At 35.9% G+C, this 26147-nt stretch overlaps 2 protein-coding genes across 2 annotated transcripts in view; one reads left to right on the top strand and one right to left on the bottom strand.

The window, feature by feature from the left end:
• Positions 1–26147, top strand: part of RIF1 (replication timing regulatory factor 1) — a 66773-nt gene that overhangs the window by 20959 nt on the left and 19667 nt on the right. The window contains exons 17-31 of the mRNA XM_027131384.1: positions 1917–1990; positions 2207–2387; positions 3975–4082; positions 4513–4662; positions 8308–8407; positions 13817–14081; positions 15222–15264; positions 15790–15992; positions 16551–16650; positions 17784–17903; positions 19316–19467; positions 19848–19928; positions 20010–20064; positions 20437–23667; positions 25759–25905. Of these exons, the coding sequence (XP_026987185.1) occupies positions 1917–1990; positions 2207–2387; positions 3975–4082; positions 4513–4662; positions 8308–8407; positions 13817–14081; positions 15222–15264; positions 15790–15992; positions 16551–16650; positions 17784–17903; positions 19316–19467; positions 19848–19928; positions 20010–20064; positions 20437–23667; positions 25759–25905 (5010 nt within the window). The remainder of the gene's footprint in view (positions 1–1916; positions 1991–2206; positions 2388–3974; positions 4083–4512; positions 4663–8307; positions 8408–13816; positions 14082–15221; positions 15265–15789; positions 15993–16550; positions 16651–17783; positions 17904–19315; positions 19468–19847; positions 19929–20009; positions 20065–20436; positions 23668–25758; positions 25906–26147) is intronic.
• Positions 12601–13298, bottom strand: LOC113633350 (signal recognition particle 14 kDa protein-like). Its single transcript, XM_027131469.1, has 2 exons — positions 13139–13298; positions 12601–12998 (listed from the first exon to the last, which is right to left on the bottom strand). The coding sequence occupies exons 1-2, from the start codon at positions 13233–13235 to the stop codon at positions 12766–12768; spliced, it is 330 nt and encodes a 109-aa protein (XP_026987270.1). The 5' UTR covers positions 13236–13298; the 3' UTR covers positions 12601–12765.

Here is a 26147-nt window from a genome sequence, read left to right as displayed (position 1 = left end):
AGCCGCTCCGCGGCATGTGGGATCTTCCCAGACTGGGGCATGAACCCGCGTCCCCTGCATCGGCAGGCGGACTCTCAACCACTGTGCCACCAGGGAAGCCCATGAAATGTATTTCTGAAAAAGGCTTGGAAGTTGAAATTGCTCGTTGATCTGCAGAATGGATGTTGTGTTAGCAGACATGAAAACAACATTAGTCTCATTGTACATCTTCGTCAGAGTGCTTGGGTGTCCAGGTGCATCATCAATGGGCAGTAATATTTTGAAAGGATTCTCTCTTTTTTTTTTTTTCCTGAGGAGTAGATCTCAACAGTGGGCTTAAAATACTCAGTAAACCATGTTGTGAACAGATAAGCTGTCATCCAGGGTTTGTTCCATTTATATAAAGCACAGGCAGAGTAGATTTAGCATGATTCTGAAGGGCCCTAGTATTTTGGGGATGGTAAATGGCATTGGCTTCAACTTAGAATCACTAGCTGCATTAGCCCCTAATAAAAGGCAGCATGTCATTTGAAGCTTTGAAGCAGACATTGACTTTTCCTCTCTAGCTGTGAAAGTCCTATATGGCTTCTTCTTCCAATATGAGGCTGTTTTATCAACAGGTAGAAAATCTGTTGTTTACGGTAACCACCATCATTATTAATTAAATAGCTAGGTCTTCTGTATAACTTGATGCAGCTTCTGTGTGAGCACTTGCTGCTTCACCTTGCACTTTGATGTTATGGAGAGGGCTATTTCCTTAAATCTCGTGAACCAACCTCTGCTGGCTTCACACTTGTCTTTTGCAGCTTCCTCACCTCTCAGCTTTCACGGAATTGAGGAGTTAGGACCTTGTTGTGGATTAGGCTTTGGCTTAAGGGAATGTTGTAGCTGGTTTGATCTGTCTAGACCACTAAAACGTTCTCCATATCAGCAATAAGGCTGTTTTGCTTTCTTACTATAACTTGTGTTCACTGAAGTAGCACTTTTCATTTCCTTCAATAACTTTTCCTTTGCGTTCACAACTTCGGTAACTTGCACAAGAGGCCTAGCTTTTAGCCTTTCTGACATGCCTTCCCTATTAAGCTTAATTATTTCTAGCTTTTGATTGAAAGTGAGAGACGTGCAACTCTTCCTTTTGCTTAAACATTTAGAGGCCATTGTAGTGTTATTAATTAGTCTAAATTCAGTATTGTGTCTCAGGGAATGGGGAGGCCAGAGGAGATGGAGAGAGACAGGATAATGGCTGGTTAGTGGAGCAGTCAGGACACATAATGTTAAGTTTGAAAAATCGTGAGAATTACCAAAATGTGACAGGGACATGAAGTGAACAAATGCTGTTAGAAAAATGGTGCCAATAGACTTGGTCGACATAGGGTTGCCACAAACATTCAATATGTAAAAAATGCCATATCTGCAAAGCACAATAAAACAAGGTACACTCATTATAATTAATGTGAATAATTAAGTATGGCACTATTAATAGAACTATTTTCCTGGATTAAACAAAGGGTCTAGAAGGAAAGTTTTCTCTTTGCTTTTATATAATAATAGTTTTGGTTACTGTTATAAATTTTGGAAGCTTAGTAGCATTGGGTTACTTATGGTAAAATATATTTAATATCTTCTGGATGTAGGTATTATTGATCCAGCAAGTTTTAAGTCAACATTTTTTTTATATCTGGAATCTCTCTCTGTTCTTTAATTGCTCACATAGATGTAACAGCTATGATTAAAATATAAAGAGCTTGCTTTTTGTGTGTAGTTTGTGGAAGTACATTTGCTATCATTTTTGTCATTTCCTAAGTAATTTCGAAAGTTAAATTTCTCAAGCTTAAAACGGTCATATTTCACATAATTGATCGTAGAAAACAAGTATAACAAGAAGAATATACTGTTTGTAACAGGAAGATTGATTGCCATCTCCCATCTTTTTTCAGGGGACTCCTGCTTTGTTCTTAATTCAGTTAATTTTCAATAATAATCTGTTGGCATGTGGTGTAGAAGATGAAAGGTAATTTTAAACAAACTATTTTGTTTATCTTGGAAAGTTTGTCATGTGATGAATGATATTCTTTTGACTTACTCTCAATTTTTTAAAAATGAAAAAAATCAAAATAAGAGTTGGGATTCTTTTTTTGTCAGTTATTTTTATAACCTTGCTATAATGTAATTAATGTATTTTCGAAGAACATACAGTTAATGCATAGTTGAAAATTTTTTCCTCCAGGTTTTTTCTCAACCTGGAAACACTGGTAGGCTGTGTTCTTTCTGGTCCAACTTCACCACTAGCTTTCAGTGACTCTGTCTTAAATGTTATTAATCAAAATGCAAAGCAGTTGGAAAACAAGGAGCATCTTTGGAGAATGTGGAGTATTATAGTCACCCCATTAACTGAATTGATAAATCAGGTATGATATAAGTTAGCTGCATGTTTCCCCCAAATTTAATATCTTCCCTTTTTTTCTTCCTTGTTAGAGCACAGGGGTATATGAATAGAAGTTTGTATTTGAATGGAAGATATTGCATATTTTTTTCTGCAGGATTGGTTAATTTTCTACTCTTTAGATTAGTTGATTTCATCATGTTTCTGCCTTATTCAAGAAAGTATAACTTAGTGGGGACTAAACAGTCCATTTTCTCCAGTAATTAGAAAGCCAGAAGGCTTACATGATATATACAGATTCCCCTGTTTATATCTTGGGTTCTTTCATTTGTACTACGGGGAATAATATGGGTATCTTGACTAGACTGTATATTCTTAGGATCCCATGGTTGATGGGATCCTATGTTGGTGATTACCTCAAAGCCATATTGTAGTTCCTAAATCATTAATTGTTGAGAGTTGACTAACCCTTACGTTTAATTACTTTAAAAAGTGGCAATATTGTCAGCATATGGAGCTCAAGTTCTGTCACTATTAATAGTTCATCAGCTGCTTTATCTGTTCATCAGTCTTTAAATGGAATTATTCTTTGGGAAATAGTCTGTTATAACTCTCAAATGGAGTGAAGACTCCAAGGAATTTTTTATGTGGTTATACAGTAGCCCTTATTTTGGCTGCTCGAGCCAACACTCCATTAAACATATTCTTCCTGAAGAAAAAAGTTTATGTTCATAAATAATTGCCAACTGTTTAAAGGATGCTAGAGGCCCTTTTTTTTTTTTTTTTTTTTTTTTTTTTTTGCGGTATGCGGGCCTCTCACTGTTGTGGCCTCTCCCGCCGCGGAGCACAGGCTCCGGACGCGCAGGCTCAGCGGCCATGGCCCACGGGCCCAGCCGCTCCGCGGCATGTGGGATCTTCCCAAACTGGGGCACGAACCCACATCCCCTGCACTGGCAGGCGGACTCTCAACCACTGCGCCACCAGGGAAGCCCTAGAGGCCCTTTTTATAAGTCCTTGCTTGAATCTACCTTCTGTGTATAGTAAAAGATTTTGGAGTCACCTTTGGGATTCTTTTTTAGGACTTAAAACCAGTGTGTTGTTTCCCAGGGTTGCTTAAAAAATTACCATGAACTGATGGCTTAAATCAATAGGAATTTACTTTTTTATAGCTCTTGAGGCCAGAATTTCAAAATCAAGGTGTTGGCAGGTTTGGTTTCTTCTGAAGCTCTGAAGGAGAGTGTGTTCCATGCTTCTCTTAGCTTCCAGTAATTCTTGATGTTCCTTGGCTTGTGGATGCATCACTTCAGTCTCAGCCTCCGTTTTCACATGGCATTCTTCAAAGTAGCTTCTGTCTATTCAACTTGCCCTTTTGTTATAAGGATGCCAGTTACTGGATTAGGGCCCACCCTAAACCTGCATGGCTTCATTATTGCATGATTACATCTGCAAAGACCCTATTTCCAAAGTTTGCAGAGGTTAGGAGTTCACCATCTGTTGAACATCTCAACATTGGAGACACAATTCTACTCACTACACATAGTAAGATGTTACTACTTCAGGCTAGAATTAGATGGTAATTTGTCTAACTTCTTCATTATTTTTCTTGTTTCAGACCAATGAAGTGAATCAAGGTGATGCCTTAGAACATAATTTTAGTGCCATCTATTGTGCACTGACTTTACCAATAAACCATATTTTTTCAGCACAAAAAATTCCAGCGGTAAGGCAAAGTTTTACTTGATGAATTTGCATTTTTCTGAAAATATTATGTCACCCTTTATAATGAACCCCTACAGTAATTTTACCTAAAACAAGACTTTCTTATGACCTATAATCAGCTTAGGAGAAAGGAAAGTGGTAAAGGAAGAGAGAAGTTCCTCTTGATAATTGTTGGTATTGTGGCATTATTGTGGCATTATTATTGGTTGGTATTGTGGTACCAATACCAATATTGTGGTATTGTTGGTATTGTGGCATTATTACAGTTCTTCAGTTAGAGCTCTGTGAAGGTGGGCAAACTCACTACCCTATACTAGTCTCCTCTTTGACACCTGTAAATGTTACCGTGTTTTTAAAATGTTAAAGATGTATTCTGTTAGGTGTTTTGATGTGTAGATGTGTTTTCTAAATTTCTTTTTTATTGCTACTAGGCCACCATGAAGACCTTACTTAAAACTTGGTCAGAATTATATAGAGCATTTGCTCGCTGTGCAGCTTTGGTGGCAACTGCAGAGGAGAATTTGTGCTGTGAGGAACTTTCTTCCAAGATAATGTCCAGTTTGGAAGATGAAGGCCTTTCAGTGAGTTTATCCTGATACTGACCTTTTTTGCATGTAAAGGATTCTTTTCAAGTAAATAGAGATAACATTTGTGAACTGTCATTTACTAATGCTTTTAGTTTATAAGTAATGAAGTTAGTGTATAAAACGAGTAACAGCTTTGCAAAAAAGTTTTGTGTCTTTGGACTCTAAGGTCCATGTATCAGGACCATTTAACAGTGATGTGTTTTTACTACTCTGTTGTGTGTCTGTGCCATTCTAGATGAACCGTACAAGGACCTTACTGTCCTGGACCTTGCTTTATCATATCTGTTAGCTCTTTAAAGTCTATCCTCTAGAAGTTTGTAGATCTAAAAATGTAGGTTCCTATTCACTCCTTTCCCTTATTCTATAAAAAGAGCAACAACTGCTGTCAGCAGTTTGGTATGTATCATTCTAGAATAGACCTCTTTCTTTCTACCCATAAGTTACATATTTATGCTCACATATGTACAGGAATACAGTGTTCTTGCTAGTTGAAATTTATTTATTACTCTGAAGAATGTTTTTTTCCATCTAAAAAGATAGATTTTCTAGCTCTTAATAGTGGTTACCCCTGCAGAGAAGAGTAGAAGTATTTATAATCTCTTTTTAAAAATATTGGCATAATTCTGATTATGGTATTTTGGTACTATAGTATTTGTCAGAGCGACTTTAAAAATGTAAATCAGATTAAAACACTTCTGTAGCTTTTTGTTGCATTTGGAGTAAAAATCTGAACTGCTTACAACTGCCGTTGAAGCTTGTGCTTCCTTCTTCAAAGAATCTTATTTAATTAGTCTTGTTAATTTCTATCTGAGCATCTTGTTATCAGAATCGTTTGTGTACTTCATTCTGTAACTTCCCCCCACACTCCATGAGGTTAAGGGACTTTCTGTCTTGTTGATGTATATCCCTGGCTTTTATCTGGCCACCTAGACAGTGAATTTGTTGAAGGCTTTTATAATTGTTAGGGAGAAGCTTGACCCTCAGTTTTCACCTTTAAATTATCGTCTTGGGTAGGCTTACATCTTTGTTCTCTTCTGCAAGAAATGTAGAATATATCAAGTTTTATAAAATACCCTGTTGGGATTTTGTCACTGGTTGGTTATATTGCATTTATAGATTAATTTGGAAAAGAATTTACATCTTTATAATGTTGAGTTTTTCTATTAAGGAATATTTATTTAATTCTAAACTTAACCAAGCTTGCTTGATGTTTTGGAAGTTTTAAAGCTGTTTTTCAGCTGTTATGTATGGTCTCTTTGCTGCCCATATTTGGTTGCTGCTGGAGTATATGAGATCTGTTGGTAATGTGCATTTCCGTATGTTAAACCAAACTTGTGTCCTTGAGAAGGGCACTTCTTGGTCACAGTGAAAATCTTTTAAAACATTGTAGATAAGTGTTTTAAAATTTTTTGCGTATATCTTCATTAGTGAGATTGGAGTTCCTCATTGTCCAATTTTTGTATTTTGGGAATAACAGACATGTATGTGACTGATAATTCCTTGTCAAATATGTAACTAAGTAATTAGTTACAATTTTTAGGTTTCAGAAAAATTTTTATCAGTTTTGAAGATACTGTTCATTTGTTCATTTCTGTAAAATTTTTTTCATTTTTACAAAATATGCATCTAAGACTATTCCTATTTTTCTTACTGCTACTGTTTCAAATGCATTGTTTGATACTAATATTTTAAAATAATTTTTAAAACATTTATTTATTTTGGCTGCACCAGGTCTTAGTTGTGGCATGCGGGAATCTTTTAGTTGAAGCATGGTATGCGGGCTTCTTAGTTGTGGCATGCGAACTTAGTTGCAGCGTGCACGTGGGATCTAGTTCCTCGACCAGGGATCAAAACCAGGCCCCCTGCATTGGGAGTGTGGAGTCTTACCCACTGGACTACAGGGAAGTCCCACTAATTTTTAATTTTTTTGTTATTAACCTCTTTTTTAGTTTGTAAAGTTTTTGGGTTTTCCTCTTGCCTTTAGAATTTAGACATTTCACCATGGTGTGTCTTGAGGCATCTTTTAAACTGTTTTAAGTACTTGGTAGACCCTTTCAATCTAAAGAGCTGTGCCTTCATCTCAGGAAGAGTGCTTAGATCTTCAGGTGTCATCTTCTATGTCTGTTACTTTTCTTTCTTTATATCTGTTTGTGTTTTGCTTTATTTTTGGTACTGCTTTCTGGGACCTTGATATTTCTGTTTCCATTCTTTCTCTGTTTAAATGCTGAGGTGTTTTATAATAGTTTTATTTTTACATTTATGTTTTTAAGTGGATATGATTTCCTCTTTGAAGATAGTAGTTTTCTTCTGTTTCTGTTATTACCTCTTTCCTCGTGGATTAGTTCTATTGGTATTTAGCACACCTTCTTCATATTTGTCAATAAAGGTTAATATTGAACAATATTGGTAGCTGGAATGTGTTTTCTAACCCAGGAGAGATCCCGTTTTTCTGGCTTTGATAGCCAATTGTAGTTACAAGCAAGCTTTGCCTTGTAATTGTGAGCAAGAAGGAAGCACTGGAGCTTTAACATCTTTTCTATATGGATGTGTAGGTTATCATCTGTACTGAACCTTCCATGTGGTTTTCTTAGGTTAACTGGGGGCTCTCCCTTCCTCCTCTTGGTCCTTAACACTGACTGGGGGAGATTGTCTTTAGTGGCAGACATGTGAATTAGTCCAGTGAATTGGACAAGTGAAAGGTAATGGAGAATAAAAGAAGAGCAACTGTGTTACAGAACTTTAATTTCAGTAGTCTTTTAATTACCCATTTGATTTTTATAATGACCATCATATCTTTTTCTCAGAACCCTCCCTGTGTCTTCTGTTACTCAGTTTCTTCTCGGAAAGCTCACTATTTTTGAGGTGTTCTTTGACTCATGGTGCTGGGATTTCCTTTGTTCTATTTTCAGTCTCCCTTGACCCCCTGTCTTTTTTTTTTTTTTTTTTTTTGTGGTACGCGGCCTCTCACTGTTGTGGCCTCTCCCGTTGCGGAGTGCTCCGGACGCGCAGGCTCAGTGTCCATGGCTCACAGGCCTAGCCGCTCTGCGGCATGTGGGATCTTCCCGGACCGGGGCACGAACCTGTGTCCCCTGCATCGGCAGGTGGACTCTCAACCCCTGCGCCACCAGGGAAGCCCTGCCCCCCGTCTTTAAAAAAAATTTCCAGAAAAATGTCTGATGCTTCTAAGGTTTTATTTTTATTTCATTTGGATTTGAGGAGGGAGGAGGAAAGGGTATCGGGGAGCTTTAGCAACATTTCACATTTTGTTTCTGCTGGGTTTAGTGAACACTTTTGTAATTTTGAAGAGAAATTTGGTAAAGAATCTAAGTTTGAACCTAGCTCTTCCATTTTCAATTTATTGGTTTATATGCTGAGTTTTATGGGCATCTTGAAGCTGAATTATTTTCCATAAATATTGAGAAACAAAAAAAAGGTATAGTACTTGGCACACAGCAGTTAACTGGGAAATATTCATAACCATATACTTAATGTACCTTAAATGGTATAAGCTATGACATGTGTGTTACTATATGTTATATGTGGGAGTTAAGTCTTATATTTTTGTTCATGCTTACACTTTATATAAACCATGCCAGTAGTTAAAAGATTCTAATATAATACTTAACTGTTCTTTCCTAGAATTTATTGTTCTTGGATAGGATCACTCATATTATTACTGTAATGGTTGATTGCATCGACTTTTCACCATATAATATTAAGTATCAGCCCAAAATTAAATGTAAGTATTTTATTTGCTTACCTAATATATCATAAACATGGCTGTCTGAACTGTTGTCAGGGCAAATCCTAATAGCTTTTCCCATCTCATTTTACTTACTTTTGGTGCTGTGTAACCATGTTAGTTACTATGCTAGTAGCTCACATGCTTGCTCTCTTTCCTTCTGTGTGTGTGTGTCTCTCTCACCCTCCCCCCCCAATCTAACTCCTTTTTATGATGCAGAAACATAAATATTGTCCTATTTAGAGATTGTCTAATAATACAAATGATTTTACTTCATCTGGGACAAGGGATTATCTGGACAAAAAACTTTGACGTTTGTTAAAATGTTCTTATTTGGTAGCCTGATTTGAAATAATCATTAAATTGACATTCAACTGCATAGAAAATCGTGGCAGTGATTAATCAGTTATGGTTTTACAGGAAATTTAAAATGATGCTAAAAGTTTAACTCAATTTTTACTGTATAAAATTGGACAATTGAAATCATAACAAGTTGTCTTATTTTTATAACTATGTTCCTTGGTTAATTCTAAATTATGTTGTAATAAATACTGAGCTATTTTATTCTACTAAGTGGTTCTTTGAACTTATATATTTCTACCAGTGATTATATATTTTTATACTGTATAGGAAAGAACCTTCCAGTAATGAAAAATGTGGATGTTTAAAGGTTACTTTTCCTGTTGAAAGATTGGGAACATACTCAGTTTTCTTTTCTTTTGGGGTTTTTTTTTTTTTAAGGTTCATATCCTTTTTTTTTTTTTTAATTTATTTTATTTGTTTATTTTTGGCAGCATTGCGTCTTCATTGCTGTGTGCGGGCTTTCTCTAGTTGCAGCGAGCAGGGGCTACTCTTTGCTGTGGTGTGTGGGTTTCTCATTGCAGTGTGTTTCTCATTGCGGTGGCTTCTCATTGCGCAGCATGGGCTTTAGGTGCGCGGGCTTCAGTAGTTGTGGCATGCGAGTTCAGTTGTTGTGGCTCTCAAGCTCTAGAGTACAGGCTCAGTAGTTGTGGCACACGGGCTTAGTTGCTCCATAGCATGTGGGATCTTCCTGGAACAGGGATCGAACCCGTGTCCCCTGCATTGGCAGGCAGATTCTTAACCACTGTGCCACCAGGGAAGTCCCTCAGTTTTCTTTTAATAAGATCTATCTTTGATGAATTAGTGTAAAGATTACTAGAACATAAAATATTTTTAGGGTTTTTTGGGGGGAGTTTCAGTTTTAAATAGTAATGTAGAAAAAGATGTTATGTGACTAAAGTGTATTACAGGTCAGAGCATCCCAGCCTTGATGCCACAGAAATGGATGTGCTTGGATTTTTTTGTTTTTAATCTCAGCCCCCTTTTGGGCTGAGCAACACTTAATCTGATTACCTCTTAGTCCAAAAAAATAAAATTCTCTAAATAACTATAAAGGTTATATAACAGATGATATCAGAAATTATTTTGTAAGCCACCGAAGTTTGATAAGGCAAGATGATGAGCTCCAGGTGGACATAATTTTACCTATTTTGTTACTTCTGAAAAATTAGAATTAACTGAATATCCATTCTATCCATGATCTGTAAACCCAGAATTAGAAGTCTTTTGTCTTCATTCCTTGTCTTACAAGAGGTGTTCTTGCTGTTTAAATTTATGGAAACTAGGGGAGATTTCTAAAAGCTGCCAGCAAAAGTTGAGGAGGAGAGGAAACAAAAATTAGAACTAGTTGAAAGAAAATTATTATTATTCATAAATATGCATAAGGATCACTTTGAGAGTTTTTGGATAACTTTTATTTTGTAATTTGTTTTAGAGAAACATTGCAAAAATTATACACAGACACTAAACATTTTTTTTTGTAATGTTGAGCCTTTTTTTAATTTATTTTTATTTTTGGCTGTGTTGGGTCTTCGTTTCTATACAAGGGCTTTCTCTAGTTGTGGCAAGCGGGGGCCACTCTTCATCGCGGTGCGCGGGCCTCTCACTGTCGTGGCCTCTCTTGTTGCGGAGCGTCTCCAGACGTGCAGGCTCAGTAGTTGTGGCTCACTGGCCTAGTTGCTCCGCGGCATGTGAGATCTTCTCAGACCAGGGCTCGAACCCATGTCCCCTGCATTAGCAGGCAGATTCTCAACCACTGTGCCACCAGGGAAGCCCAACACTAAACATTCTTTACTCAGATTCCTCAGTTGTCAGTTGATTGCTTTTGTCTTATTATTTTCATCCCCCACTCCCCTTTATACTTTTTATTTTTATTTCCTGGAACCATTTCAAAGTACTTGTAGACAAGTCTTTGATCTAGAACATTTCCCAAGTCTTGTCTTTCACGACCTTTAAAAGTGAAGAGTGCATGGCTTCCCTGGTGGTGCAGTGGTTAAGAATCCGCCTGCCAATGCAGGGGACACAGGTTTGAGTCCTGGTCTGGGAAGATGCCCATGCACCACAACTACTGAGCCTGCGCTCTAGAGCCCGTGCTCCACAACAAGAGAAGCCACTGCAGTGAGAGGCCCGCACACTGCAACGAAGAGTAGCCCCTGCTCATCACAACTAGAGAAAGCCTGTGCGCAGCAATGAAGACCCAAGGCAGCCAAAAATAGATAAATAAAATAAATAATTTTTTTTAATTAATAAATCTTTTTTTATAAAAAAGCAAAGAATACAAATAAAGTTACTTTTTGAGCGTCTCTCAATTGGGCTCTGTCAGTATTTCCTCAAGATTAGATTGAGATTTCATTTCTTCACTGGGATACTACAGAAGTATATTTTTCTGTGCATTATGTTAACAGGCACACAAGTCAGTTTGTCCCGTTACTAATGATGTTATTAACATTTACTGTTTGGTTAAGATGGTATCTGCCAGGTTTTCTACTGTAAAGTTAATTAGTAAATACTTATAATTAATAAGTTAATGTTTTGTGGCAGGTACTTTGAGACCGTGTAAATATCTTGTTAACCCAGCATACTTTTTTACCCATGAGTTTTTCAGCCACTGATGCTTCTTGCTTAAAACACTATGATGTTTCCCAAAGTGGTAGTTCATATTGTTTCATTTAATTACATTACTTTGTATCAAGGAGTTTATCTCCTTTGCTTTAATTACATTAATTCTAAAAGCTGTCCCCATTTTAATTATTTATCTCATTATGTTCCCATAATAAACCATTCTACAATTATTTATCAAGCCACTAAGCACCAGACACTTACAGGGGCAAGTGACATCCTAATGTAAGATAGCTTCCTTTGTCCCCTATTTATTTTGTTTTTATCAGCATGGATTTCTGTTATTCACTAGGCTATAATTTATTTCTATTAAAATTTAATGTTCTTGTTGGCATCTATTAACCTTTTCATATGTTTCCATTATTCTTTGAGAACTTTGACATAAGATGTTTATATTTTTCCCTGCCTCAGCCTGGAACTAGCCATATCTCCAAGGAATATGGTTCCTTTTAGCTGAGAATGGCATTTAGAAACCAAAATCTGTTCATTGCTATTAAGATGTCACTGCTTCTGGATCTCTGAGTGGACAGAGGTGGGAAATACATTGGTGTGTTTGTGAACTACACAGTTATGTCTCTAGATTTACTTTCAGTTATTTTCTCATATCATAAGGTTTATTCTAGTCTTGGATATCCCTTTTCTCTATTTACCTGCCTCAGCATATATACTGTTTGATCAGTCTCTTGTATGTAACTGCTCCCCTGACTACGGGCTGTCTTCAGCCTCAACATACTAGCCAAGAATTTCTGGGTGGCCTTTCCAATTTAAATTATTCATGTATGGAAAACTGATTCTAGGGAAGAAGGTTGACTTCCTTTCAGTAGCAACACTTGTTTTTCATTTCACCACATGATATTTTTAATTAATAAGCATTAGAGTTTTCTCTTAAATCTGAGATATCTTAACCTTAAAAGAATGGATTCTTTGAGGGAAACAAAGGTAATTTTGGAATAGGTACGATTTTCCTGAAAGACATAATGGGTTTACCCCTGGAGAGAGATGGAGTCTAAGAAGGGTGCAAAGGAAAGTTGGACAGATACATCTTTTTCTTTTTTTTTCTTTTTTTTTTTTTTTACTGATATATACAGGCTTAATGATACAGTGCTCTTCACAGACGGCTACAGAGACTGTAAACTATTATCCAGAAACATACAACCATACAACACAGACCACTTAGCCAGATATAAAATAAACTGGCTTCTTGTAACTACCCTGTAAACACTGCAGCCCTTCTTCCATCCAAAAATGACCCTAATCTCACATGAAAACAGTTATTGTAGAGGAATCAGAAACCCAGCTTTGTGGCCAAAAGTAAAAACCAAAGGAAAAATAGCAATTCAGTGGTTAACTGGTGAAAGCAGGAAACCTGGTGCCCTTCACTGCGCTGCTTTGCTCTTCTTACTCTTGCTCTTTTTGTCCCTCTTCAGCCCATCCATGTTAGCTCTCAATAGGTTTGAATAAGCCATCTGAAACTTATTCACTTCTTTGGAGCTCACCACAGTGCTGATCTTCTTTTTCCGATCAGTAGCTCTTAACAGACACTTGTTGTCTGAGGGCTCAAAGCCCTCCACAGAACCCTTCCTTGGAATGGGTTTAGTTCGACCATCATCAGGTGGAGGAAGTTACGGGAAGGCGGGGACGCGCGGCAGACAGACTCTGCCTGTGGCTCCCAGTCACTGGGCACCCGGGCCGGGGCATCGCTCGGCCTCCCAGCTCCCTTCCGGCCTTGCTGCATCCACAGCTGCTTACAATTCTTCAGGGTGATGAACACGCTGCCCGACAACCGGCACTTCTGGAAGAGCCTGGTCAGCTCCGTCAGGAACTGCTCACTTTCCAGCAGCACCATCCTGGCGCTGCCAGATTTGCTTCGTCAGCATTAAGTCCCAAGCCGTTGGAGATACATCTTTTTCTTTAAATCTAGGCTTTTTCCCTTGTATTATTTCTGAGGATTTGGATCTCTGACTTGTTCAGTATTAATTTGTGGGGTTTAGTGTACTATAGATGAGCCAGGAAGCAATGATTCTAAGGGAAATCTTGTTTCTTATTTTTTAAAATGGACTTTAAACTTTTAATTTTGGAGCACAGCTTATATAATTCAGTGTTTTCTTACAAATTAGTTGTTGAAATTCTGAGACTATAAAATAAAAATTTTAATGCATTTAAAAATTCCTTAGAGAAAATAGAGTCATATTTGTGGAATTCTTATTCTAGCTCTGCCAGTTTTCCCTTATCTCTGATTCTCTTTTAGAGATAATGTTGTAGTGATGTTTATCCACTAATGGTATTTCATTTTAAGATTTGTGGGTATCACTCTACAGAAACACATGTATTAGATGTAGATGTCATGTAAATGTGAGACATAAATTGTAAATATGACTGACACTTTTGAACACACTTGAGTTTTTAATAAGTTTAATTTTATCCTAGCACCACAGAGACCTTCAGATTGGTCCAAAAAGAAGAAGGAGCCCTTGGGAAAATTGGCTTCTTTATTTAAACTTATTGTGAGAGTGATCTATTCTTTCCACACTCTGAGCCTCAAGGAAGTACATTCTGATACTCTCCTCGCTATTGGCAACTCAATCACCAGCATTCTTTCCAATGTACTTGGACATATTTCTTTGCCTTTTATGATCCGAAAAATATTTGCAACTTTAACCAGACCTCTGGCATTATTTTACGAAAACTCAAAGTAAGTATTTTGGCTTAATAACTTTGAATTAAACATATATAACTAGATTTAGGTAGCAAACGTTTATTGTTTTCATATCAGCTTTGCTGTTAAAGATCTTAATCTTTAAAGTTTAGTGGAAAGGGTAATATATGAAACTATGCTTTTGTTAAAAAGATAGTTCAAGTAATAAATAAGTATGAGGTAGAAATTGGAAGTCACTTTATTTTTCATGATTAATCCAACCCTCTTTTTACTTCAGTGCATGTCTTTTCAGAACTGTTAATACAAAAAGCATACCTCGTAAATGTATGATATATATGACTTGACATACTGCTTTGCAGTTCAGTATTATATACAGTATGCACTTAGGATATTGGATGCATCTTGCATCATACACCTAAGAGTCTCATTGTTTTTAAGGTCTGCGTAGGGCTTCATGAAACTTTACCCAGTTTCCTGTTGGCGGACATATGTTTTCTAGTCTTTTTCCTTATAACTAACAATATCACATTTGAGCATATGTGTACATAAATCATTTGCCACTAAATAGCAGAACAGGGCCCTAAAATTGAAATGGTTGGTTCAAAGGGTATATGCATTTAAATTTCTGAATTACCCTCCAGAAGTTTGTATTAATTTACATTACCTTTTACATTTGAACCAAAGAAACCAGTGCCTAAAAAACAACATGAAAAAATCCCAAGTAACATATCTGAAAGAAGCATTTTGGAAGAATTCATTAATGTTCTTTATAGCAAGCTTGTGTGGTTCAGTTATAATACAGCTTGTCTTTCATAAATTCACAGAGAAATCTTTAGGAACAGATTTTATAAACTACAAACTAGAACTCCAAATCCATTAAGTTTTTGCAAATCTTTTTTAGTCCTTAAGTTCATCAAAAATAATAATGCTTTTTAAAAAGCATGGAAACAAGTGACTGGTATTAATACTTCGAGGTCTATTCCAGATGTTTTTCTTTAACTCCTATTTTAAAGACAGGTTTGTTTCGTGTTTAAATGTTTGCAGTTTAACAATTTTTGTTAGGTCTTGGGGCACCTTTGTATATCACTACACGTGTCTCATTTTTTTTGTGCTGCATTATGATATTTCTAGGTTTAATGTTCTAAAATATAAATGGTACTCTGTTTTTCTTCATAGGTTTGATGAAGTTCCTAAAGTATATAGTTGTATGAACAACAAGGTAAAAATAGACATTGTCCATAAAATACACTTTCATGAAGAAAAATTTTAGGATTTAAATAATTGTCTTCCTTAAATATAATTTTGCTGATTTTTTTTTAAAGGGTCATTATTACACCTTAATTTTAATGAACTTTTAGTAACAAGACGTGGATATAATCAAAGGATAGTTTTTTAAAGGAAGATTTAATATTGCTTTAAATTCATATAACTCATCTCCTGTCTCATCCCTTTATATATGAAAGTAATTGGTTCCAAGGTTTTTATAGGTAAAACTTATAATTTATGTGAAAACATAATTTTTTCTGTTAATGGAGAATAAGCTTGAAATCAAGCTGTTGTATTGATAAAGTAAGTTCTTGCCTATAAAGAGTGTTATATATTGAAGGTGATGGGAGCTTTAAAAAAAAATTGAAATAACAGCATGTTCTGTGAGTTTAATTTAGTATGCTTTGTGCTTTTATTTTTTCTGTTTGAAAAGTAACATTTCTAAGTGTTATCCTAATGAACTTTTTCTTTTTCCTAGTTAGAAAAGCTACTAGGAGAAATTATTGCTTGTCTACACGTCAGCTACACTGGGACTTATGACAGTGAACTTCTTGAACAGATCTCGCCATTATTATGCATAGTATTTTCACACAAGAATAAACAGATTAGAAAACAAAGTGCTCAGTTCTGGAATGCCACATTTGCTAAAGTGACGATGTTGATTTATCCTGAGGAGTTAAAGTATGCTAACAACAAAACTCTTTTATACAGTTACTCTGTTCTGATTATGTATTGACATTTTGGTTTTAACATAAAATTTCCTTATGAGGAATCATTGCAGAGGATTTCTTAGTTGAAATATTATTATTTGGAGTACATGGTGATGATTAAAATTATCTGACCCTTTGCTTTGGTCCTTAGAGTAACCTTAGTTTTAGGAACATAAAAAGCAATTTCAGATTATCCTTAACAAAAGAAATTTCCAGCAAAAGGCAGGAAATTGATGGCTGTTAAATCTAAGTGACATGTACTTAATGTAACAGTCTACTTTTGCTCAAAATTTTATGATTAAAATTTGGAAAATTGGAAAACTTTTTAAAGAATAAAATTCAGAAACTGAAGAGTTTAGTGAAAAATTCAAATATTGTCTGTAATTTCTCCCAGTTTTATATATGTGGAGTAAAAAAGTCTTTAAGTTGGCTGTATTTTGCCACTTTAAAATTATAATTAAAGTGTTCTTGTTAATGTGTCATCAGTACTGCTTACTTAAGGCATATATATTTATGTATTTTTTTGAAGACCAATACTAAAACAAGCCAAACAAAAATCTCTGCTTCTCTTGCCTGGTTTGGAAAATGTTGAAATTATTGAGGAATCCAGTGGACCATATTCAGATACAGTAAGTTGTGTGTGTGTGTGGGGGGGGGCGTTGTTTACTTTTGCATGATGTTTGAGTAGTTCTTTTATTGCGTTTCAGTGTAGTTTTAAAAAAGACAAAAGCTTAGAATGTTTTACTGAAGTGATAAACAAGTAAAACCTGAACAGAAGTGTTCCGTAACAGTTTTCCATGAAGTTACTTGTGTGGCCTAGAAAACTTATGAATTAAGGGCAGTCAGTTTCACCATGGAGTCTCATTTAAATAATCTCTGGTTCTTGTTCATTAATGATCTTTTTTATTTAACTATGGCACCTTGTATATTGTTTTGCAAAGGTTGGAATTATTGAAATATATGGTTAAATGTTGCTTTATATAAACTGGGAATACTAGTTACTAATCCCTATGTAAGCAAGAGCTACACTTCATTTTCTCATTTCTTTGCATTGAATCTCATTCATTCTGCCAGAGAAACACATCCTTGATATCACATTATCCATTTGGACCAAGGTTACTTTGGCTAATAGTACTTGATTACGGTCTAAAGATGAAGGAGTAAAGATAGAAGCACTATATATATACTCATCAGGTAGAACACCCTTAGGCAATTTTTTCCTATTCAACAACAAATGGAGTCTCACTATTTTTTTGTTTAGAACCTTAAGAGAAATGCTCTTACTTAGTTTTGGTTTTTGGGTAAAATAAAAATACTTATCAGATAATTATCTAGACTTGTTTAGACTCCTTCAGTGTAATTTGGCCTGAAAAAGCCATATATCCTGTTGGGAGGGACCTGATAGTATTTTCTGTCATGTATGTTTTATTGTTTAAAGTTTTATGGCTTTGGTTTTTCTTTGAAAGCAATTTCCAGTAATAAGAGGGGTATTTGAGTTCAATAATTCGATTCATTTTTATAGTGTTTATTTGATATGTCTTATTTTCAGGATGCAAAACAACTATTGCTATATAAGTTGGAGACAACAAATCTTTGCTGTTACTGCATTAGACAGTGGCTTTCTTTGACATGATCTTAGTAGATATGAATAGTCAAAAAAAATTTGAAATGAGTATTGATTAGACTGTAATTATCAAAATGTGAAAAGGATAAATAAAAAACATTTGCACATAATGAAATTGTTTTACTTTTACAAAAACAGACAGAAAATTCACAGTTAAATATGAAGATAAGTGGCATGGAAAGAACCTCAAGTGGAAAAAGAGATTCTTTTTTGGCACAAACAAAGGATACAAAAGACAATATGAAACCACCAGCTAAAGTATGTTTTTCAAAGTGTATTTAATAGAACTTTTAAAATTAAAGTATGTGGTAGCTTGCAAATATACAACTTTTGATTGGAAGAAAAACCTGTTAAACACTAAATAAAAGATGGGATTGTAGGGAAATAGTAAAGTGTGGCCTGGGAAGACTATTAAGATGGCATGGTAACCTAGAAGCCTTGGGAGATGATTACTTCTTAGTAAAGTTAAGTCTGCATAACACTGAGCATTTGTTTAGTATATTTACTCGAGGCAGCAGCCCCCTTGAGGTGGAATGAAACTAAATAAGATTAACTGTAACATAGGTAGCATGAAAGGAGAATGTTTTAGAACTTCTGTTATTGAATAGGAAGAGAATGTATCCGCAAGACATCTGTTGTAAGCTCATATATAAAACTAAATATCTAGTAGCTAGTGGCCAATTAACCAATTTTCAGATAATAATTCTTCTTCCAGGACCTCCAGTAAAGGGGTATTCTGGAATTTTGAGACCATGGCCCTGGCAAAATGAAAGAAATACGTTATTTTTAAAGAATAACTTTGACACAGTCTTGTAGCAACTGAAAAGTAGAATGAAAACAACTGTGCTGAAAATTTGTAAAAATGACATTATGGTACCAATATTATTGGTATGTAGGACATATTATTTTGGCACCTTTTACTTAATTTGAGTAGTTTGTGCTTCAACTTGAAACTGCAGATATACTTTCCTCCTGCCAAAACACTTGATTTCTGTGTGTTGGCCTGAAAAACATTTGCCCATGCTTTTTTGGTAAGCACACATTTGCCTACATTTTTTTTTTTTAAAGGAAATGGAGATCCATTGTTTGTTTTTTTAAATAAATTTATATATTTTATTTATTTATTTTTGGCTGCATTGGGTCTTCACTGCTGCACGCTGGCTTTCTCTAGTTGCAGCGAGCGGGGGCTACTCTTTGTTGTGGTGCGTGGCCTTCTCGTTGCGGAGCACAGGCTCTAGGCGCATGGGCTTCAGTAGTTGTGGCACGTGGGCTCAGTAGTTGTGGCTCGCGGGCTCCAGAGCACAGGCCTCAGTAGTTGTGGTGCACGGGCTTAGTTGCTCCGCGGCATGTGGAATCTTCCTGGACCAGGGCTCAAACCTGTGTCCCCTGCATTGGCAGGTGGATTCTTAACCACTGTGCCACCAGGGAAGTCCTTGCCTACTTTTTAAAGAGGTATAATAATTTTTATTTTCTGAGTATTTAGTAGAGGCAGAATGAAAGTTAAGGACATGGTACTAATTGTTGTTAACCAGGAATATTGTATGAGTTTGAACTTCAAACTTCCTAGTCATTATCAAAAACCTTTATCAGAGTGCCTGAAGAGAGATTGATTGAAGTATTGGAAAATAATTTGGAAACTCAAAATGCTCATTAACGTTTTCAATTTGCAGTTGAAACTAGAGTCTTCGACTCCAAAAGCAAAGAGTGAAATGCCTTTGGAAGAAGAAAAGTCTACTGACTTTGTGTTTATACCTCCAGAAGGAAAAGAAACAAAGGAAAGGATACTAACTGAACACCAGAAAGAAGTACTCAAAACAAAGAGGTTTGTAGTACTTTTATCTTGAATAGAGTATTCCATATTTACATTTAGATTTCATGCGGCAAACCATAATTTTGAGTTTATAACTAAGATACTGTGTATTCTGTGCTGCTATATTTTAAGTGTCAAAAAGATTGTGCATAACTGTATTTCATAATGTATAAGGCTGCCTTGAAATGCGCTAAATGTTTCTAAACAATTCCTTTATTGAGGTATGGGAGGAAAAGGTAGGGGAGATGGTTTCATGGAAAATCTGGAAAATAAGCATTTAAACCTTGATTTTATATTATTCTTAAAATGTAACTAGATGTAGAATTGTAAGTTTAATTTCTAGTTGTAGGAATATCAGATATTGAAGTTGCTTATAAAAAAATCCTTTTCAGGTGTGATATTCCTGCCATGTATAATAATCTGGATGTTTCACAAGATACTTTATTTTCTCAGTATGGTCAGGAAGAGTCTATGTAAGTATGGAAGTTGTTGAAGTAACTGGTTTTCTAATTTTTAATTAACAGTATTCTAATTTATGCAGTTATTTATTTCAGGGAAATTCCTACTTTAACTGAAAAATCCAAGGAAGATTCCAAGATGATATTTAAGGTATATTTGGTATTTCATATTTTGGGGTTTTTAGAATCACCCTTCCATTATTATGGAGTCTCTTATATTAATGTTAAGATTTATTGTATAATCTCTTAACTTTCCTTAGCAGACTTTAGCAGAATTATAGTCATTATATGTGTGGGTCTGCATCTGTGTGTGAGTGCATGTGTGTTTAAATGTATTTGGCTTTATTGAATACTTACAATTGGAAACATAAATTAATGGGCATCTACCATCACCTTTGGAAAATTTGCAAAATATTGAAAGTCACATTGCCCTTTGAATTACTAAAGCTTTACACAAAAATTTCCCCAGAAAGTCAGACTTGTTTGCTGGTTAATCTATATGTATATGTACATTTCTGTGCAGGAGGAACAAAAGGAGAGTGACATTGTCATTCCTCAACATGTCATGGAAAACTGTGGTATGGATGAACACCTTGAAAAGGCTTCCCTTTCAAATAATGAGTGTGGTTCTATTGAAGAAACCAATCCAGAAATACTGAGCAGTAATGATGCCAGAAAAAAGGCTTTAATTGTATCAAAGAAGACGCCAACTGAATGTGCATCTAGTACAGAAAATACATTTGGTGTCAGCAGTAGCTCGGTTTCTAATGCCACTATTTCTGGAACTCCTCCCCCACAGCCTGCAAGTCGAAGGCAATCCTTTATTACTTTGGAGAAGTTTGATGGCTCAGAAAATAGACCCTTTAGTCCATCCCCCTTGAATAATATGTCATCAGCTGTTATAGTGAAAAATAACCAGGAAGGCACGGCTAAAACAGATAATCCACCAAAAGCAAAGAAAAGAGAAGTGGCTCTTTCAAAATCTGACTCTGCAAAAACAGTGCATGGGATTAAGAGATCAGTCCGAAGGTCGAGTAAGCCTGAACCAATAGGGAATAAAAAGTCTAAGCCCTTGATGAGATCTGATCAGGAGAAAAGTACTCGGGAATCTGTTGATGGCATGGTAGCCTTAGAAAATAACCCACCTGGTTTGCTTAATCAAACAGAATGTGCATTAGATAATCAGGTTCATCTCTCTGAGTCTTCAGTGGAGTATGAGGATACGATGCTTAAACCAACAATAGAAAATACTATACTATTAGAAAACAGTACTGTAGAGGAGAAAACCTTAGAAATTAATTTGGAATCCAAAGAAAACACACCCCCAGTCATAATAACAACAGATCAAACAGTAAATGAAGATAGTCATGTTCAGATAACTCCAAATCATAAAACCCTTAGACGATCTTTAAGGCGACGTTCAGAAACAGCAGAGCCAACCACTGATAGCCAAGATAAAGAAAATAATCAAAAAAGGGAAAGACGTAAGGAAGAAGAAAAGACTCTGCAGAGGAGTCCATTGCATGTAAAAGATGATGTTTTACCTAAGCAAAAATTGATTTCTGAACAAACTGTACAGGAAAATTTAATTGAGAAAGGAAATAATTTACATGAGAAGACTTTTGGGGAAACCAGCGCTAATGCTGAAATCGATGAAAATAGAAGAAAGCCAGATCTTGAGACTACTAAATCTGAGGGAGATGGTGCCCAGGACATTGCAGATAAATCCTCTGAGAAAACAGTAAGGGGACGAACACGGTATCAAACAAGAAGAGCATCCCAGGGTTTACTTTCCAGCATTGAAAACTCAGAATCTGATAGTTCTGAGGCAAAAGAAGAAGGTTCTAAAAAGAAAAGATCTGGAAAATGGAAAAACAAAAGCAGTGACAGTGTTGACATTGAAGATCAAGAAGAGAAAATGGTAAAACAGGAATGTATAAAGGTTGAAAGTCAGACACATGATTATAAAGGGAATTCTGAAGTAGACAAAGATACAAAATCTCAGATCTGTGAAAAAGAAGAAAGTAATACTGTAACTCTTCAAGATTCTACAATATCTTCAGAATTATTACAAGTTTCTGGTGATGTATCAAATACCTCCGAGGGAAAAAGTAAAACTGACAAATGTGCAGAACCTTCCTTTTCAAATCCTTCTGTACCAGAATCAAATCTAAGGACTAGAAATGCCAATAAAAGATTGCATAAGCGAGATTCTCTAGAAAATAGCGTGGGTGAATCCTCAAAAACAGAAACATCAGACATTTCTTTGCTTTCTGAGAAAACTCTTCAAACACTTGAATGCCAACACAAGAGAAGTAAGAGGGTGAGGAGATCTAAAGGTTGTGATTGCTGTGGAGAAAAATCACAACCTCAGGAAAAGTCATTCATTGGGTTAAAGAATACAGAGAATTATGATGTAAAAGTCAGCGAAACAAAAAAGACAGATGTGCAGACACCTGTAACTATATCAGAAACTTCTAAAGCTGATCTGTATTCAGAAGTAAAACTTTTAGATGAGCATCATAGTGTGAATTTTCATTTGGATCTCAAGGAGGAGAATGATACTATTAATGATTCATTAATTATATCTGAAACTGAGTTGAAAGAAAATACTATTCAAGACTTTATTCCTTCTGAAATGGTAAATTTTAAAGAAGAAACTTGTGATAGGGATTCTGAGGTAGCAATATCTCTTGAAAGCCAGGAGCCATCTAATAAAAAATGTAAAACTATTGACCCATGTTTGGGTGACTTCAAAGATATTTCACTGGAATGTTTAACTTTGGAGACCGAAGAAAAAAAGCCAGAGGCTATCCCCAAAAAGGAATTGAGTATTATAGAGAACCTTGTTAATGTTGAAGCAAATGCAGAATTGAATCCAGGAGAAGTAGATGCTATGGAATTGAATGCAGAAAATGATAAATCTGAAGCTAGCTTCTCTAAACAAAAGAGTGTCAAAACTGATATTTCAGAGGAAGAGGTAACAGAGAAAAACAGTCAAAGTACAGATGCACCTGAAGAACTCAGTGCTGATGAAGCAATAACTGTGGAATTTAATTCAGGTATTGGTCATTCTGATGATACCACACCTGTAAAAGTGAGTGCTCAGTTAGAGATTTCTGAACAAATAGCAGTTGGGGAACTAGACAGAGGAAGTGATGAATCTGATCCAGGCTCATCTGGAGAAATGAATGCTGAAATGGAAAATTGTGAAGAAACAGTGATTGGTGAGGTGACTACTGAAACTGACCGTGTCAATGAAACAGAGGATGAGGACTTAACTACCAAAGCCTCTAAGCCTATAGAAGCTGAAACAAAGAGATTGAATGTAGAAATCGATAGTTTTGTTCCCAACACACTTGAGATGAGCACTGAAGAAGGAAAGGTTGACTCTAATAAAACTGAAACAAATATTGAACCTAATAAATTTGAGGAAACAAAATTAGGTGACAGTCAGATGGTAGCGGGAAATGATGGAATTTTACCAGAAGTTCACCATATTTCAGAGAAAGTGGAGGAGACACCACAACCTCTGACAGCTGAAACAGCTGTTTCTGAACTGGTATCAGAAGACAATAATACATCTCCTCAAAAATTAAAGGATGTTGATCCTTTACTCATGTCAGCAAATGACAGTCCTAGTGGCATGCAGACACGCTGTGTCTGGTCTCCTTTGGCTTCTCCATCCACCAGCATTTTAAAGAGAGGACTAAAAAGACCCCAAGAAGATGAAAGCTCATCACCTGTTCACAAGGTAGGGGGATTGAGGCTGAATATTAATGAGTCCATGTTTAATTGGAATATTTTGGCCATATGGTGATACCTGGTGAATGACAGAATATTAGGTTTATATGACCATTCATTTTGAACATTTACCATGGTGGCTAGGGAAAAGGGCAGGTAGAAGGAAAGGTTGAGAAAGGAGACTGAAGCCCTTTAAATTTATTTATTTATTTAATTTATTGCTTGCTTGCTGCGTTGGGTCTTTGTTGCTTCCCACGGGCTATGTCTTGTTGTGGCGAGCGGGGGCTACTCTTGGTTGCAGTGCGTGGGCTTCTCACTCTGGTGGCTTCTCTTGTGTGGAGCACGGGCTCTAGGCCTAGTGGGCTTCAGTAGTTGTGGCACGTGGGCTCAGTAGTTGTGGCTTGCAGGCTCTAGAGCGCAGGCTCAGTAGTTGTGACGCATGGGCTTAGTAGCTCCGCGGTATGTGGGATCTTCCTGGACCAGAGCTCGAACCCGTGTCTGCTGCGTTGGCAGGCGGATTCTTAACCACTGCACCACCAGGGAACCCTGAAGCCCTTTAGATATTCCTTTATTTCAGGGCACTAAGCTACAGATCTTCATACAACCATCACCATTGTTCACTTTTTGAAAACTTTAGATAATCTCTCATGGTGATTTTTTTTTCTGCTCTTCATATCATAATATATGAGGAAACACTTAGAAACTGATAAAGTAGCTTTAGTTGGCACTTACTATGTACTAGGACATTATGCTGTTTCACATTTAAGTATTTATATAAACTTATTTTCACACCTTGTTTAAAAAGAAGAAAATCTTTTTAGGCTGTGCCTTCATTAATTTCTGGATATGATTTCATTTGTAATTATTTTGTTTATGTCCCCATTTTCTTCACTAAAGTTTATCTACTTTGGTTTGTAAACATATGGATTACCTATGTATCTGTTTTAACCCCTGGCCCTGTGACTTGCACATAATTTGTTGAATAAATACAATTTAAAAAGGAAAAGTTGCATGTGCTTACATAACTTGTCCACTCTATCAAAGTAGATGTTTTGAAAAAGTACAGTGTAGGCATTCCTTAACTTAATTTTGAAACTGAACCTACCGTTTACTGTAGAATACATGTGTTTATGTATACAAATGTGTATATATAAATATAATTATACTGGCACTTAATTTTGCCTTTAGTCAGCACATTTTGAAGACTTCCCCAAGATATACTGAAAATTCTCATATTGAGAATTCAGAGATTAATTCTTGGGAAGACTTAACACCACTTGAGGTTTTTTCAATTTGGTCTTGGTTTGCTTTTGTTTTGAGGCTCTTACTATTATTATTTTTTAAGTTTAAATAGGCCATAAGGTAAAATGCATTTGATTTCTTCAGTATGCTTTAGATTGTTAGTATCAGTTAACTAGTCATGTTTTGTTTCATAGTAGCTCATTTAATTTTTATTTAGGCAACAGTACAACATACAGTAGTTTTCTGTAGCAGATATGTACAAAATCTGCCCAGTCTTTTGGGAATCAAGACCAGGAGGCATTTATATACATATTTAATGGTTTAAGTGCTCTGTTGTGTGCTTAGATAGCTGAATGAGTGAATAAAGGGTTTAGAAGAGGCCAAAATGACTTCAAGCTGGGCTAAGAAAGACAAAAAAAGCCACCCAATTGCTGACTCTTGTACCCTCAAAGAGTTAAGAACTGAGCTTAGTAAGATATACCAGAGGCCAGTTAGTACTGTCTCTGCCTCTTTATGTTGTTCTTTACAGTCCATAGTAAGCCTGTAAGGTTAATAGAATTTGATTATACAATTTTAACTGTCACATGCAATTTCATTAAGTTTCTGCTGTTATCCTTCTTTCACTCTCCTTGTTGCTGTATTATGCAGTTTAGACTGTAGATAATTGGAATGACCCTTGGTCTTGAGTAATATCTGTGAAAGCAGTCACCAGGAAGAACTACAACTATGTGCAGTTGGCTTCTAGTGAAATAAATTAAGCTTCACATTCTGTTTTTGGCTAACCTTATAATGAGAATTTACAGTTTTTTTTTTTTTAACTTTTAATTTTGTTAAATAAAAACATGACCTATGTTTTCAGGTTCGCCGTGTCTCCTTTGCAGATCCTATATACCAGGCAGGATTGGCAGATGACATTGATAGGCGATGCTCTATTGTTAGGTGCCATTCTTCAAATAGTTCTCCCGTAGTAAAAAGTGTTAAAACTTCACCTACTGTGCAATCTAAGGTAAGCTTGTAGGCTTTAAAAAATACACATGCAGACAGAATTGTGTTGGGTAATTTGTCTTAAAATTAAATTTAAGACACAAAACTTATTTGGTTTGGTTTATTGTTCTTTTGTCTGCTTACTTGGTAAGCAGACAAGAGGTGGTAAGAGGCAATGATGATCCAGCAAGTCATTGATCCAGTAATACTGTTACATTTTACATTTTCTGAAAATTTTAAGACATTACTGCAGGCTTAAGTTGT

This window comes from Aethalodelphis obliquidens, unplaced genomic scaffold (genome assembly GCF_003676395.1).
Source record: "Aethalodelphis obliquidens isolate GAN/ISIS:26980383/991018 unplaced genomic scaffold, ASM367639v1 scaffold2, whole genome shotgun sequence".
Classification (NCBI taxonomy): domain Eukaryota; kingdom Metazoa; phylum Chordata; class Mammalia; order Artiodactyla; family Delphinidae; genus Aethalodelphis; species Aethalodelphis obliquidens.
Note: the sequence above shows the minus strand (reverse complement) of the source record. Positions and strands in the feature narration are given on the sequence as shown.